General features: G+C 45.6%; 1 protein-coding gene across 1 annotated transcript in view; it reads left to right on the top strand.

Annotated features, from left to right (window-relative positions):
* The window catches only part of PtA15_11A524 (uncharacterized protein), a gene marked incomplete at both ends in the record, with an annotated part of 31,980 nt that extends 16,068 nt beyond the window's left edge, over positions 1-15,912 (top strand). The window contains 2 exons of the mRNA XM_053161441.1: positions 15,095-15,156; positions 15,225-15,912. Of these exons, the coding sequence (XP_053025387.1) occupies positions 15,095-15,156; positions 15,225-15,912 (750 nt within the window). The remainder of the gene's footprint in view (positions 1-15,094; positions 15,157-15,224) is intronic.
* Between the last annotated feature and the right edge of the window lie 1,479 nt (positions 15,913-17,391).

The following is a 17,391-nucleotide window of genomic DNA, read 5'->3' as shown; positions in this document are numbered from 1 at the left end:
CCCGTTGCATGAGAGTTCCACAGCGCAAAGGGTTTTACATGGTCGCGCACAGTGGGACTCGACGCCGCGGCCGCGGATTCCCACTTTGCGCAAAGAGTTTTTCAATGTGCAAAAAGTGTATCCAATTTGGAAAAACCTTAGTTCCTGGATTGACAGCAAGTCTTCCAATATAAATTTGGACTGCGGACCACACAAGCAAGAGACAAGAATTGAGCAGGAGGCTTGAGATGGGGCAGTGAGGATGATTTGCTCAACGGATGCGGCTTAAGGAGGGGCGTGGAGAAGAAATGAGGAGAAACAATGGTTTTGATTTCTTGATTGTAGGCTATGTTACATAGACTAAGTTCAAGAGATCACTTGTGGAAGAAAATAATAATGAATTATAGAAAAGATGGATAGAAACAACGGTGAAACAAATACAATACATGTATCTGTATCTGCCTGTATTTGTATCTGTTTTGCACCCAATACTATTTATTTGTATTGTATTCAAAGACCAATACTATACAAATTTATTCAAACTTTGGTATCTTGTTGCAAATACAACCCAATACAAGATACTGTTTTTTTACGTTTTTTGATAGTTTTTCTGTATACCGTCCACAGTGACCAAAAACAAGAAAATCAAGTTTTAATAATTTATTGATACAATACTATGGTATTGTATCTTTAGGCAGATACAATACATTTGTATTTACAATTTTGTATTTTTCAACAGATACAATACACAAGTATCTGAAGATACTGTATTGTATAGTATCTGTTTCACCGTTGATAGAAAGCACTGGAATTCTCATAAAAGATTTCACCAGACACTAGTATCTGTCACAGGTAGAGCACGCGCACACACAAGGAAATCAGTAAGCCAACAGTCTATTCTGAGCAGGGATCAAAGTCTACAAGCTCAGTAAGAAAAGAAGCATGACCGTGTAATAAAAGACAACCAAGGTGTTTGAAACAAGCATAAGTGGGAGCATACTAAAAATCAAGTGAGACTGGGATGAGTGAGTGAGGCAGAAGGCAAAGAAAGGGAGGAGTCCTGAGGACAAAAATCCAACAGCTACTTCTTTCCAAAACGTTTTACAACGTAAATGATTACATAAATCATGCTAATCACCCACACTACACAAATACAACCAAAAAAAGTGCGATAATTTCCTTCGCACGCATCTCCGCGGCTCGATACAATTAGTCGTCCTGGGTGCGCAAATGTAACTTCACTAGAGACTGCCAGTTCAGAGGGTGGGGGACTAGAACTTTGGCAAGCTATACTGCCGGTTGTTTTGTCTTCATATATTTTCAAGCTCACCCCGGGCTGCTAACCTCCACAAATAAAAAAAATCAGCTTGCAGGAAGCTTGAAATTTGAGTGAAATTTTAGGCTAAATCTTGTGGACATAATGCACTTACGCAGGGGGCTGGTTCATGAGGTGAGTTGAAGTTGACTTGATTTGAAAATATGTGAGGCCCTCGAGCATGTTCCAACTCTAATTGCGGTTCGATTGTTATTGCAGTCTCCATTTGGAAGCTATGCCCAACAAACTAGAGATTCAATCATGTTAGATTTGAGAATCATTATCTGGTGCCACAGTGAAACAAAGAGCGCTCAACTATCAGGAATAATAACCATGTAGCCATCACAAGAAATTTAAATATATATTGCCCTCAAAGAAGTAATGAGTTGAGCAATTTTTATCGGAATACGTTGCAATGTTTGGTTGAATTTGCGGAGGGATTGTACCTGTCAATAAAAATGAAATATTTAGCTTAGCTTGTTGTACTTGACCCGAATAATCCACCATCACAAATAACAAACTATCACTCATAAACGAGAGATGATGTTGTAAGTTTTATCATTTGGTTGTTCCATTGTTGGGATGGTAAGTGGTGAAGATCAGTACTTACCAGTCTTTCTACACTTTCTGGGCAGCAGTAATAATGAAGTGGTTTCGAGGACCTTCTTGAGATGGAAATGCTTGGACAATGGATCGATTCGTCTTTCACCATTGCTATTTCATAGACGCTTAGAATTATGTACCTTCTCCGAAGGATCTTTGAGCAGGACTTCAAACGGGTCTCAACCTATGTATCACAACGCGCCTTAAGACTTGTGTATATTCTTTTCTGCAGGGGCTGTTGCTATCATGGTCGGCAACCGGAGCGCAGAGAGGTCGTTGCCCTTGGGCTCCACCTGTAACGACAGGCCTTGAGACGCGTCGCCGGCGCACCCTTCCCCCCAGGAAGAAGCAAGCCTCCCCCGAGAGATCATCCAATCGGCGTTTTCTCTAGAGCGAGATAGTAGTAGAAAAACAGAATTTATACTGCCCCGGGGGTTTTTTTCCCCCTACCGCGACAACTATATATACATATGTACAAGAATTTGTTGTGTACAAAACCCCTACATTTTCCGTGACGCCCCCGCGACCCGAGTCAATCAAGCGGACCTTTGAAGCTCGAGAATGACGAAAAAAACAGGACTTGAAAAGGTTCTCGACACGCATATGACTTGTAAATATTCTTCACTACAGGCGCTGTTGCTATCTATCATAGGGAGCCGGGGCGCAAAGATTTCTTGTTGGCTTGGGGCCCAACCTGTAGCAACAGTGTGAGGTCTACCCTACTACTCAGTTCGCTATAATGGCTATGAAACTTATCCGAGGGGATAGTTCGCCAATTGCTTGAGTAATAGATTAGATTGGTTCACAATGATTATGATAACTTTGTTTTTATAAGCTTTTCGCGAGAAACAATGTTTACTCGGATCAAAGATGATAAGTAGAATTTGTAATATAATGACAAAGAATATCTCGATGGGAAAAAGAGGAAAGAAGAAGAGGCAAAACAAATACAAAGGTAAACTGATAAATCAAACTTCTCGGGGAAATTCCCGATGACGTCAAAACAAAGCAAAACTCAGAGATACATCATGATTAACAACACACGTGAATTAGTCAACAATGACGACACAGAATTGCGATTGTCGATCGTTCCTAACGGATAGTTAGTAATGCATGACCTCAGATCAATAATGTTCATAGGATCATCAAATCAAGTCGTTACAAAATAAGACCAGGCTACTACACCAGAATGTTCTGTCCGCTCTTCTGCGCCACCTTTCTTTTAGTCTTTTTATCCCAAACTTCCGCCATTCGTCAAAAGCTTTCTATAAATTTATTAGCCGTGACTGGAATGTGATTCTGCGACACCCACGTGTCTTCACCCGGCGTAGAATTGACCCAGGAGATCAAATAGTCAAGCTTACCCTTTTTCACACTCCTTACATCCAACACCGCCCTGATTTTGGTCCAATCCACAACTTGATTATCACTATAGTACTTTTGTTTTATCCCCAACAACGAGTTCCGTCCTGCGACCGCAGTAGGGTTAACATAACGTGTCAGCAAAGAAACATTAAAAACCGGGTGAAATTTTGGGTAATCCGCCGCCAAATCCAATTCCACTGCATTTGTACCTACCATTTTCTTTACCTTAAAAGGACCAATGTAACGGTAATCCAACTTAGAGTTCATCCTCCGAGACTGAATGAATTTTCAAAGAAGCAAGACCTCGTCGCCCTCTTGATATACCGGCGATTGCCGCTTTCCCTTGTTGTAATATTCCGCTTGTTTTATGCGCACCTGCCGCAAACAATCCATAGCCGTTTCTTGGGTCACCTGTAAATCTGTTAAGAATTCATCTAAACCCTTCCGACCCGTGTTTTGCGTCAAAGTATTAAAGTGCGGGTGAAAACCGTAAGTGAAAAAGAAGGGAGAAATCTTCAAACTTGCAGAATCAGTGTTGTTAATGGAAAACTCCGCCATTTCCAAACACTTGTCCCAATTATCTTGATAATAGGAACAAAAATGCCTAAGATAATCCTCTACAACCTGATTCATACGCTCCATCTGGCCGTCCGTCTGCGGGTGGTAAGCCGTTGATACAGCAGACCTAATACTTAAAGATTCCATAAGCGCCCTCCAAAAGTCGCTAACAAACGTACTACCCCTATCAGAAACAATTTTATCGGGTAGACCATGCAACCGGAAGATGTGCTTTCGAAAAAGTAAAGCTAAAACAGCGGAAGAAGAAGCTTCCTTGCAAGGGATGAAATGAGTCAGTTTGCTTAGCAGATCAATAACAACAAGAATAGAATCAAACCCGCCCGATAAGGGCAGCTTCACAATCATATCCATACCAATAACACTCCACGGTTTAGGCTCCGCCACAATGGAAACAAGTTGTCCATCCGGAGACCGCCGCCGAGCCTTCACCCGCTGGCACGAATCACAGCTATTCACGTAATTGATGACAGAAGCCCTGACACCCGGCCAAGAAAACGTGCGTGTCAGACCTGCTAAAGTTCTCGCTATTCCTGGATGTCCCGCCGCCGGCGCATCATGGTACATTATTAAAATCCTTGTTTGCAAAGACGATGGAACCAAAACCCTATCTTGAAACCAATACACTCCGTCAGCCAAACAAACACCCTTTCCTGCTTTGTCAAGAGGTAAATAATTATCTGCAAAATACTTCAACAAATCAGCCGTCGGCCGCTGGAAGAATAAATCATGGGATGACAAAGGCGAAGTGACAACATCACCAACTATCTCTCCACAATCCACCATTCGCTTTGCAATGAGATCAGCATCGCAGACCAAAGCCCTACCATCATAATAATCATCCCGCCTGCTCGGGGCATCCGCCGGATTCCGCGAACCTGCTATGTGATAGATTAACATATTAAAGTTATCCAAAAACAAAGCCCACCGGGCTTGCTTCGGAGACAAATATTTAGCAGTTTTAAAATACAAAAGATTCGAATGATCAGAGAACATCATTACCAGGTTTACCGTGCCCATCAACCATGCGCGCCATTCCTTGCAAGCCGAGACAATTGCCAATAACTCCAAATCAAAAACTTTCCAAGACCGTTCCCGGCGCGAGAAATAACTGACCGGAAAATAATTGCCCTTAGCATCCGGCTGACTCAAAACTGCCGCAATCGCATATCCCGAGCTATCCACGTGCACAATCCTGTCCTTCTCGAAATCGAAATGAAGCAACAGTGGTTCATTGACAAACAACTCCTTAAGCGCCACGAAAGCGGCCTTCGCTTCGTCAGACCTAAGGAGCATAGAATCGCTATATTTTTCCTGCGTCAGCGTAGTCAAGGGGCCCGCAACCGAAGAGAAGCAAGGAATAAACCGCCTGTAAAAGTTAGTAAACCCCAAAAATTTCCGAAGTCCTCGGACTGAAATTGGCAAAGGCCAATCCTCAATTGTTTTCAACTTGCTCTTATTCATCTTAAGTCCTTTATCCGTGATGTCAAACCCCAAAAAGGTAACCATAGAGCAAAAAAACTCACATTTCTTTAAAGATGCCTTCAACGAGTATTCCCGCAGTTTTACCAAGATGTTCCTTAAATCTATCACATGTTGCTCTCTTGTTTTCGAAAAGATCAAGATATCATCAATGTACACAAAGCAACAAACGTCCAGGAACTCCCGCAAAACGTGTTGAATAAAACGCTGAAACGTCGCAGGTGCATTAGCTAAGCCGAAAGGCATCACCTGATACTCGTACAACCCCCAAGGGGTCCGGAATGCCGTTTTCCATTCGTGCCCCTCCGCGACTCGCAAAAGATTAAAGGCGGCCTTTAAGTCAATCTTCGAAAGAAATTTGCTTCCCTGCAAATTGTTCAGTAAATGTGAGATCACCGGAAGCGGATATGAATCCCGAACAGTCATACTATTTAGTATCCTGTAATCAACACAAGGCCGATTCGCCTTACCCGCCACCTTCACATAAAAAATTGGCGCAGCCGCGAATGAGGAAGACAGCCTAATGAAACCTTTTGCAAGATTTTTGTCAACATAAATTTTTAACTCGTTGCGCTCAGATTTACTCAAATTATACATTTTCCCGAAGGGTGGCACCGCTCCGTCCTTAAGATTCACCTGGCAGTCAAACTGACTCCGATGAGGCGGCAGACACACTAAAGACTCAGTGACGAACACGTCAGAAAACTCATTGGTAAGCAGATTCGATTCATCGCAAGTCACTTCACAAAGCTCTTGTGCACTATCATACATTACAATATTGCTGTTAGAACCCCCTACAAATGAGCCCGAATCCTTCAACCACGAGTTGCCTAAGATAATGTCTGCTGAAGCTAATTTTGTTAAGTGTAGGGTTACATGAGAACAAAGAAAAGATCCACAATTCGTGGGAATCAAAATACTCCCTTTTGCATAAGAGATAATTACACCCGACTTCACCGCTGACCCATCAAAGGATTTACACTGAAGGCCCACCTCCATTGGGAATACATCTAAATTAACCTTTTCAGCAAACGTTATATCAATGAAGGATGCAGATGCACCGGAGTCAACCAAAACATAAGTGTCAGCTTTACATTCATTACTTATTAATAAACTCCCATTAAAGAAAGGTCGATTGTCTGCGCGAATAGACTTGGTGACAAAATGACTGTGCTTACTATCACTGGCGCTCATCTTCTCTGCCATGCAGGTGTTGAAGAAAATTTCTCCCACCATCATCTCTCCCACAGCCTCCGTAGAAATCGCATCCGCAGACAAAGACGGCTCTTCCCCTCGCCCATGAGAATCGTCACATCGCCCATGAGATTGCGATGCATGCTTCTTAAAGGGCAAGCCGTCGACCTCCGCAAGAGATTGACGCTTCTTTCCTTGATCGGGGCGTTCAACCGGAGAGTCGGAGTCACTGCTATCATGTTGGGGCCGAGATTTTGTCGCCAAAGCGCCTGTCAATCGTCTCGCCTGATTATCGGGAGCCCATTTCGATTCACCCCGTCTAAACCCAGCCCTTTTCTTGTGAACTGCACCACCCCACTCCTTCCACAAATGCAACATATCCGTCAGGTCCATCTTCATGTCGGTCCCCAACGTACAACCTCTCTTCTGATAATGAGCTTCATCAAAAGCTCCACCACAACGAATACAGATATTGCGATCCACGCAAAGTTGTCAAAATTCCGCATAGGAGAAGCCTGAATCTTTTATCGCCGAGCTGATCTCATCGACGTCCATTGCATCAGGGTTCGGAGTTTTTGGAACCGAATGATGAGCTTGCACAGCCGGAGGGTGATGTTGAGTCGATTGATTGATTGAGCGGTTTTGATGGGATCTGGGATCAAGAATCTTGGTGACGCCCGCCAAATTTCGCGACACCGAAACCGCAATCTGCTGTTTAAAGTCCAAGTCGGTGAAATCGTTCCATGGCCCGCGAATAAGCGCCAGCTTCACCAGATTGGGGTCGATAGCCTTGTCGTATGCTTTACACTTGGAACAATCGTCCAACTTTAAAGGATGAAGAAGAGCATTAAAGAGAATGTTAAACTCTTCAATGGTCTTGCTTCCCTGACGAGCCGAATAAAATGCCGACTCGGCTTCTTCAAGTTCATGATGATTAGCGAAAGTACGATCGATCGCGTCAATAAAGGAATCCACATCTTGCAGCTCAGCTATGACATATTCCATTTTCGCAGATGCTTTGAGGGGTGGCAAATGTAAAACCTCCGCATTTTTCAAAAGCAATCCACGCCACCACGTATAGGCAGGAACCTCGCCGCCATCCAAACGACCGGATCCCGAACGAAAATAACCGGAAATCCACAAAATTTTCTGTTTCTCTGTATTAAATTGATCACCGATTCTCTCGAAAGTATTTTGCATGGAGAAACAAAAACTATTAGTTTCTTGAGGAGCTCCGGTAAAGTAGATATGCGGCTGATGAGGAGGTTCAATAAAAACCCTTGGTTTATCCGAAAGCTGCGAATTAACAACCTCCAGTCTGCCCAATCTTCCTCCCAAAGAGCTGTTTGAACCTTCCACCAATCCTCGAAGGTGAGCGATCGCCTGTTGAGAAGCCGACTGATTCTTCATTAACTCATCGTGAAAAATATTCTTAATGTTCTTTGATTCGGCTTGTAAAGATATTATTGCTGATTTGTCCTGGCGGGCTTGAGCGGTTAAAAGAGCAATTGACTCTGCTTGAGCTTGAAGCAACGTGGATTGATTTGAGTTATCGACTCAAAGGTTGGACAATAAAGCCGAAACATTATCTTCTTGTTGATCGACCGCACCTGTTCCTCCAGAGTGACCTTGTTGAGGAGACGGTTGAGGAGAAAAAGTAGGGATAGGTCGAGGTGAAAAAGCCAGAAAGGAAGGGGAATTGTGGTCAATAGGCGAGGGAGAGCTGGTCGCAAAAAATGGAGACTGTCCAACAGGGACCGGGATCGGAAGAGTCGGAGGAGAAGGACAAGGAGTGTGTTGAGGAGAGTTTCAAAGAGGTGTTATCGGTGCGATTTCAGAGTTAGAGTTATCGGACATAGTCATGGTAAAAAAAAATATGGAGATCGAGATATAACTGTGAGGTCTACCCTACTACTCAGTTCGCTATAATGGCTATGAAACTTATCCGAGGGGATAGTTCGCCGATTGCTTGAGTAATAGATTAGATTGGTTCACAATGATTATGATAACTTTGTTTTTATAAGCTTTTCGCGAGAAACAATGTTTACTCGGATCAAAGATGATAAGTAGAATTTGTAATATAATGACAAAGAATATCTCGATGGGAAAAAGAGGAAAGAAGAAGAGGCGAAACAAATGCAAAGGTAAAGTGATAAATCAAACTTCTCGGGGAAATTCCCGATGACGTCAAAACAAAGCAAAACTCAGAGATACATCATGATTAACAACGCACACGTGAATTAGTCAACAATGACGACACAGAATTGTGATCGTCGATCGTTCCTAACGGATAGTTAGTAATGCATGACCTCAGATCAATAACGTTCATAGGATCATCAAATCGAGTCGTTACAAACAGGCCTTGAGCCGCGTCGCTGGCGAGCTTAACAAAGCCTCTCTGGAGAAGAGCCCCGCAGGGTCTCTGTCTCACAGAGACGCGAGCCTCCTTCGGAGGCTAGAAGAGGGACTGACTAAGTTCGGGTCGCCGGCGCCCCCTTCCCCCCGGGAAGAAGCAAGTCTCATGTTTCTTCATGTTTGGCACATATTGTCTTTTCACTAAAGCTTGGACTCTGAGATGATTTTTGGATGCAAAGGTTATGGGGTTTGGGGCACAGCACCTGTTTTATCTCCAGGTTTCTGCCGCTCACAGCTTGCCAGCTGTGGTTGGACAACCTCCTAAATCCAGCTGTGTGGTCAGGAGGCGGCAACCATCATTGATCCCATCCAATATCTCCAAGCGACGCCGCCTGCACCGACCAATACACACCTCTGCGATCAGCTTCGACACCATTGTGCCTAATCACAAGTACGCCCCGGAAATCAAAGTCGCCGTGGTCCGCAACAAGGGCTGCCGTTGAACAACGTCCAATGGTTGCTCAAGGTGACGGTATCTCCACAGTCGCTCTGGAGGTGGATTCATCTTTTTGAAGAAACATGATGTGTTGTCAAGCTTGTATGAGCGGTGCGGCCGACCGGCAAGCGTGACTCCTGTCAAATGCAATTTTATGATTCAAGTGGTCCAGTCGGAACCGGGTCTGTTTCTGCATGAGATCAAAGAGTGTGTCGCTATGACTCGTCCAGTCTCCTGCTCAGCACCAAGACTGTCAACAGAAATATTGTGGAATGTTTGTTGATCACCCTGATCAAGAAACCCAAGTTGCTTTTTTATTTGCTTCGGTTTTGCCTCAGAAATTCCTTGAGGAAAGCCACTTGAATCTGAATGCTCATCAGCTCTCTAACCAAGCTTTCCGTCACCATAGAAATGTTGCTCGATCAAGTGCCCAGTATGTGGAAAACTCCCAGCTTAAGTCCAAAGGTGACTGGATGCGCTTCACCCGGCCTCAGGGCCTTAGGCCTCCCTTGGGCGGGACTTAGTCAAGTTAGGAACACCTCTCAGTCTATGCTCGCCACTTTAAGGGTGTTGGGGCAGGGCAAGTCTTCACCCTTCTTGATGCTCTCTGCAATTGTCATTCTGTTCCTCACAAGTAGCTCTAAATCTTCTCTGGATCCATTAATAGGTGGATTCCCGTTTGTTCCTGAGTACAAAGTCAAACATCCCACAGGAGAATTGAAACGCGAGCTTGATTACACAGAAAAACCAGTCCAAGCTACATGAGTTAAAAAGAAAAGGACATGTTTCAGTTGAGAATGCTGTAACTCAACGAGTCAACATGCAATGATCTCGGGGGCCACTCGCAGGTGATGCACCACTTGGACTGGATCCAACTGACTTCCTCCTTAGAGATGAAGTCGAGCAACAGCAGCTGCTGGTTGTCAATATGGGTGGAAGATTGCGCCGGTTTGTATGGGTCTTTCCATCTTGAAGCTCCCATTTGCCGAGCTGCTTGTACCCAAACAGATCCTAGGGTCAGCGGGATGAGGGCGATGGAATCGGGCTTCAAGTTCCACGCAATTTCCGGTTTTGGGTTGAGGCCGCAGGGCAGGATGCCGGGGTTGCTAGACAGTCTTAGCCATTGAGCTGAGCACGAGCAGCCAGATCTAAGCGAAGAGGGCGACAAGGGCGGTGGCGATGGCCAAGGAATGGTGAACAAGCGAGACAAGAAAGAAAAAGGACGGACAGGCCAAGTAGCAGGGCCAGCGAGTCAAGACTGAGTGTCTGGGGCGGCAGATAGAGCCGTCGTGGCCGTCGCCTATTGCTCGGCCTCCACCACGGTCTTTGTCCGCCGTCTGGTCAGTGGGATCGAGTGGGCTGGACACGAGCTGACCAGTTTGCCTTGGCAGCAGAAGACGAGGTTTCCGGAGTGGGTCTGGTATTTTTTTGACGGATGTGGTTGGCGGGTTGAAGGGAAGCTGGATTTAGTTGGTTTGGGAGTAGCTTCCCTGTTGGCCATTGACCGGCCAGGAATGGTGGCAGCTGTGGCCGCCGTGATTGTTGATGACGACATTGGAGAGATCCTTGACAGATCATGGCTTTTGAAGAAAGGAGACAAAAGCCAAACCTAAGATTGAAATTGGAGGATTTTGGCGAACCTTGCTGAAAATCAGTCCAAGCATTCATGAAAAGACAATACATACATCCCCGGGGAAGTTAGTCGTCCAATCGGCGTTTTCCGGGACGCACGCGACCCCGCATGCGTGGCGCGCCAATCAAGCGTGGTTTGTGAAATTTTGTGTTGGAGTGTTTGCACCGCGGGCCATAAATTGGATCCCTAGTGGGAATTTTCAGGGAAATCCTTCATGCAAACTAAAGAATTACCACATGCCCATGCAATCCAGCAATTTGGAGTGCACACTCATGCACTTCAAATAAAATGGAGTGCACACCCATGCAATCTAAATGAAATGGAGTGCACACACATGTACTCTAACTAAAGGGGCTGTATAGTTTTACAATTCCTTGTTTATAATTAAGGTGTTCAAAGTTGAAATCATAAAATTTTAAATACATAAAATTTTCAAATGATAATTTTATATGTACCATTTTAGAAATGGTGCTCTGATTTGAGTGTTTGGGTGGTACATATTTTTTTCAGCTTAGATTTTATGATTTTATGGTGTTATGACTTTATGCAAGTCAACTTTGAACACCCTAAATGTACATTGTAAAACAGGAACATGATAAAAATACATATCAGCCCCCAAACAAATAAATTCACAAAATAGCCCATAAATGAGGGCATTGCAAAACCAGAGCATGCAAAAGATAAACGGATGTACTTTGCGCACTGCGAAAAACTTGTCGCGCACTGCAGGGGGCGTCCACTCGACGTCCCAACCACAGTGCGCGGAAGGTCAAAACGCTTCGCGCACTGCAGAAAATAAAACATGAAATTCTCGTTTTTTTCTACCAGCCGGCAGAGGGGATTTTTCTTGCCCCTCCTCCATTTTCTGGGGGTATTTGGAGCCCCCAGCATGGCATAAAAAAAGGATGATAAAAAAATACAAAAAATAAGCGGAGCACCTCCCCGGGGCGCACCCCCCGGGGATTTTCAACGTGCAAAAAAGCCATGGATTGGGTACACAGCCCCTTGAAAACAGAGTTCGAGGGGCAGAAGTACATACCCCATGACTTCGCCGTGCGGATGGCCGGCACGGGCTGGTCCCGGAGCGGAGTACATGCACACTCCCCCGATGACCGGCCAGCACGCACGTGGAGTGCAAATCACCGCTCATCGAGGGGATTACGCATTCCTCTTGATGACCGGAACGGTCCCGGTTATTGAGAGGATTAAACACACCTCTTGATGACCGGAACAGTCCCGGTCATCAAGAGATTAAGCATTCCTCTCGATGACCGGAACAGTCCCGGTCATCGAGAGATTAAGCATTCCTCTTGATGACCGGAACAGTCCCGGTCATCAATAGATAAGCATTCCTCTCAAAATGGAACAGACCCAGCCATCGAGAGGAGGAACACTCAGCTTGATGACCGGGTCTGTTCCAGTCGTCGAGAGGAGCAGTGTTTACTCCTCTCAATGACCGGGACTGTTCTGGTCATTGAGAGGAATGCTTAATCTCTTGATGACCGGGACTGTTCCGGTCATCAAGAGGTGTGTTTACTCCTCTCAATAACCGGGACCGTTCCGGTCATCAAGAGGAATGCGTAATCCCCTCGATGAGCGGTGATTTGCACTCCACGTGCGTGCTGGCCGGTCAATGGGGGAGTGTGCATGTACTCCGCTCCGGGACCAGCCCGTGCCGGCCATCCGCACGGCGAAGTCATGGGGTATGTACTTCTGCCCCTCGAACTCTGTTTTCGAGGGGCTGTGTACCCGATCCATGGCTTTTTTGCAGGTTGAAAATCCCCGGGGAGGCGCTCCGCTTATTTTTTGCATTTTTTTATCATCCTTTTTTTATGTCATGCTGGGGGCTCCAAATACCCCAAGAAAATGGAGGAGGGGCAAGAAAAATCCCCTCTGCCGGCTGGTAGAAAAAAAAAAGAGAATTTCATGTTTTATTTTCTGCAGTGCGCGAAGCGTTTTGACCTTCCGCGCACTGTGGCCGGGACGTCGAGCGGACGCCCCCTGCAGTGCGCAACAAGTTTTTCGCAGTGCGCAAAGTACATCCAAAGATAAATTGTAAATATGCACATTGCAAAATTTCAGGTACAGATTTACCATCAAATTTTTACCAAGCTCTGCCATCACAACAATGTAATTTTGAATTTTGCAACCAATGGCAAGAGGGAAAACAATTAGTTTTACAAATTCCCTTTTTTACAAATTCCATACATCCAAGTTTATTAAAGCCTCTGAATCACAGAACAAAACTTCAAGGGTTTCCCCTACAAATCTTCAAAAATCACAAAAAAAAATCAAGGGTTTCCCCTTTACAACCTCCAGGAAAAAAAGATGAAGGGTTTACCAAAAAAACCACAATATTACAACAACCAAAAACAGAGCAATAATCTGCACCCAGCCACCTAAGATCAGCAAGCTGATGCACCGTGGCCCACCATCCATCCCTGTCTAGCAGGGTTAAAAAATGGTGAGAGGATGACCCCCAGCGCGCCGCATTGAAAGCATTATGCAAAGGGGGGCCACCGAGTAGAGCCCCTCGAACTGCGCAAGTGCAACAGCGGAGGGGGTGAGGATAAACCGCACGCTGGAAGTACAGCGGCAGAGGACGCCCTGGGGATCAATTGCACACAACCTGGCTGGTTTATATACCCCATCATCCAGGTCCCCGCTGTGAGACTCCAAAAGCGGTTTGCACCTCTTATGGCTGAATTTAGAAAAGTATGTGTGGGGAAACCCCTGCTTCTCTGAAAGACAAAGACTGACAACACCCCCAGCTAGGCTGGAAGCAAGAAGACAGTGGTCTAGTGTAGTTGAATACTTTTCTCACAAGTGGCTCACAATGTACTGTGTATTTCAAAATATAAAGCTAGTATTTTATTATGTGGCGGAGAGTGTGAGGGTGACAATTTATTTGAATGTTGTGGGGGGAATGATCTCCTTCCGTGGATGGATGGGGGGAAAAGGAAGAGAGAGCCCCTCCTTATATAGGAAAATGTGAGGCATTTATGCTGGTGGTCTATGTACATGAGGGGTTTTGGCTGGTGTGCCTTTACAAATGCTGTGCAAATACAGCTATGTACAGTGTGGCAGTGTATACATGAGCAAATTTAGCTGGTGATCTAGTTACAAGTGTGGCTTACACAGCCCTCTGGTTGCTATGGAGTCTTCTCAAGTGACCTGCACAGCTTTCTGTATTGCTGTGTAGTCTGCTTGATTGACTTGCACAGCCCCATGGTTACTATGCCGCTTTATTAATGTGGCTTGTGGTTGCTGGGTTACTGTAATAAGTGGCTTGTGGTTGCTACACAGCTGCATATGAGGCTGGCTGGTTGCTACGCAGCCACATATATATGTAAAAGGGTAGTATGTAAGCTATATACATGCAGTTTTGTAAAACTGTGTATGTAAACTGAAGGGAGTGTGTGTATCAAAAGATGGTGTAATGTAACACTACATATGTAAACTAGAAATTTTTGAATTTTTCCATCCAGAACTAAAGCGTCTACCACACCTCTTTCCCGCAACAACTTCACCGCCAGGCCCCTGCCTCATGTCAGCCATTAATCCCGCCGTTTGATACCTGCGCCACGCTTGCCATTGCATAGACACCGGCATGGCATAACCGACAAATCTGATCCCTGTGGTGTACTCAGCCCAACAATACAAGTCATGTGTTGGCCTCTGGCTCAGCACTTGACAACAGTGTTTGGTTGTATTTGCAGGGATGATGTCTCCAATCGGACTGAAACTTCAGCCACAACATTGGCAATGCAATCTGCCGATTCTGGTACGTCTCCTCCTCCTTCTTCGCACCCGACACTGACAGCTTTTTATTTCTCTCTCTGTGTGTGTAGGTTGAATGCAATCAATACCGGACCTGACAGCGAACAAGCTGTTGCCCGTATCAAGTATCCGGCGCTGTTGAATGGGCTGTCATGCACATTGTTTTTGGTTTGAGTTGATTGGGCTGTGGTTAAAGTTGAAGTTGTGATGGGGAAGATCTCTCGGCTTCTCCTCAGCAGACCACTCCAAGTAATGTTCACCACCATCCGCTCACCACCGTCGGCCTCCCCTCGCCTCTTCATCCACCCCGCTCGAGCTCTCCCCGCCTGATGCCCATCAACCACCCTTTCCACCCAGCCCATCACCTGCTCTTCCAAGGTATGTAGCCACAAAGAGGTACACGACTGGTGACCAAATAGGGACGTTTCCGGACAAGAACTTGAAAGATCTGGGCCCAGCCGGGCGCTTTCGAGCTATTGGCACAGCACGCCGGCTGTCCGCCAGAGTTATCTCCGCAAGTTTAACCAGCTGATCTTTTCGAATGCCGAAGACCTGGGCCCGCTGATTGTGACGGAGAGCTGGAAGAGCTGGAAGGATGCGCTGGGCGAGGTGAACTATGCGGCAAGCCTTGTGGACTGGTTCGTCGAGGAGGCTCTTCGGACCGAAGGGATCATCGTCCCCAGCTCTACCCCTGCCGTCAGAAATCTCGTCATCAAACAGCCCATCGGTGTCGTCGCTGCTCTATGTCCCTGGAACTTCCCGGCGGCTAATATCACCCGCAAGGTTGCGCGCACTGCGTGCACAATACGACCTCCAGCAATGACACCTCAAGCGGCCCGGCTTCCTCGCCCGCCGCCCCCACCACTTGGGCTCCGACTCGGCGACCCAGACCGAGCCCCGCAACAGCAGCAGCGGGGCAAGGAGAAGCCGGGGCCGTCGTCCCGGACACGTTCCGTGCCCCTCCTCCCAGTGGTCGCCGGCTCCGCGACCAGTCCTAGCCTTGACAGACTCTGGGAGATGTACGGGGCCCGGACGGTGGAGATGGGGATCCACGGGAAAGAGTGCTTATTGCGCGCCAAGGAGTGTTTCAAGTGGGCATGTGCGTGTCTCCCTGGAAACAGCATATTTTATTGATGTACTTTTGGTATGCAAAGGCATCATTTGGGTTTCACAAATAAAGGCATCATTTGGGTTTCACAAATTATATCATGGTTCCACTGTTGAATGTAATCTTTCTGCAAAGTAAACAAAGTTGAAAATATGCTCTTCTTTTTTTGTCAGAGCTGTTCATTCAAATTACAAGCATTCCCAGTCACAAAGAGAGAAAGAAAATGTCAGCCAGTATTAGAGAAACTAACATGTTTTTGAAAAAAAAAAACATTACAAATACCTTGGGGAAATATCCTGAAATATGGCCAGTAAAGGTGGTCAGTGAGCCTTCCCATAGCATATATTTTAGCTTTTGAAGAAGCTTTGATTTGGAGAAACCTCTTGGTGTAGTAAACATACTGAATCACCATTTCCCCCTTGATGACGGTGTGATAGAGATGGGGAGGTGCAAAGAGATGGGCACCTTGGTCAAATCTTACTGTTGATGGCACTGAGACCCATGCTTGGCCAATCATTGGTGGGCCATTGGGCTTGGGGCTCTAGATGGAACAAACTGAAACAGAGGAGAGATAGCAGTGAATGTTAGTTTCTTGTTGTGAGATTGGATTACACACTATCCATGGCCTTTCCTGATTGATGATTGGATGTTATGCTAGGTTATATCTGGTTGTATTGGTATGAGATTCAAGAGCACATCAATGACAACCCTTTGACAGTTTGCAAGTGTTCAAAAGTTGATCACTAATTACTGATTGATTGATCAAAACTTTGCTACATACTCCCTTTCAAAGAGCCTTGATCTTTGTTTGGGGTTGACCGTGGCTAGCAAGGCTCCCAAGCCTCATCTTTACATCATATGAAATCCTGTGTTGAGCTGAAATTTATCCCTGGAACTCTCTCCTAGCGCTCTATCGTGTTGACCCTGTAGTCAATTTAGGGACTTTCTAAGCAGTGCCCGGGGTTTTGTTTGCTACGGGCCATTTTATGGAGGCTGATAAACTTGGGGTTGCCTGCGGGCCTTGTAGCCACAGCAGAGGCCTTGTAAGACCTTACTGAATATTAAATTTGTTGTGTGGCCCCTGTCTGTATGCCCTGCAGCGGCGCAGCCGCCTTGGCCTCTAGTTATAAAACAAACAATGTGAAAATTCATATCCCTCTGAGTCCGCAGACGGGCAATTTTGCATTGCCTTGAAAAAAAAGCCCCATAGCCACAAAAAAAAAGCAGAAGTGCCAAAAATTGGAGGGAATAAGATAGTGAAGTAGAGGGTAGAGATTTTAGAAATATGACAAGAAGAGAAACAAAGGGAAAAACAAAGAGAAATTTGATGGGTAGGTAGCAATAACAGAAAATTTGTTGTGTAATTGATGACTAGAGGCCAAGGCGGCTTCGCTGCTGCAAACCCCATCACAGCAAGAGGCCACCAAGCTCAAAATCAAACCTAAAAAATTTTCCATAGTATTTCTCCCATTTTTCAGTGGAGGAACACCTTTCAACAAAGCAAT

The sequence above is a fragment of the Puccinia triticina genome, chromosome 11A (genome assembly GCF_026914185.1).
Source record: "Puccinia triticina chromosome 11A, complete sequence".
Lineage (NCBI taxonomy): Eukaryota > Fungi > Basidiomycota > Pucciniomycetes > Pucciniales > Pucciniaceae > Puccinia > Puccinia triticina.
Note: the sequence above shows the minus strand (reverse complement) of the source record. Positions and strands in the feature narration are given on the sequence as shown.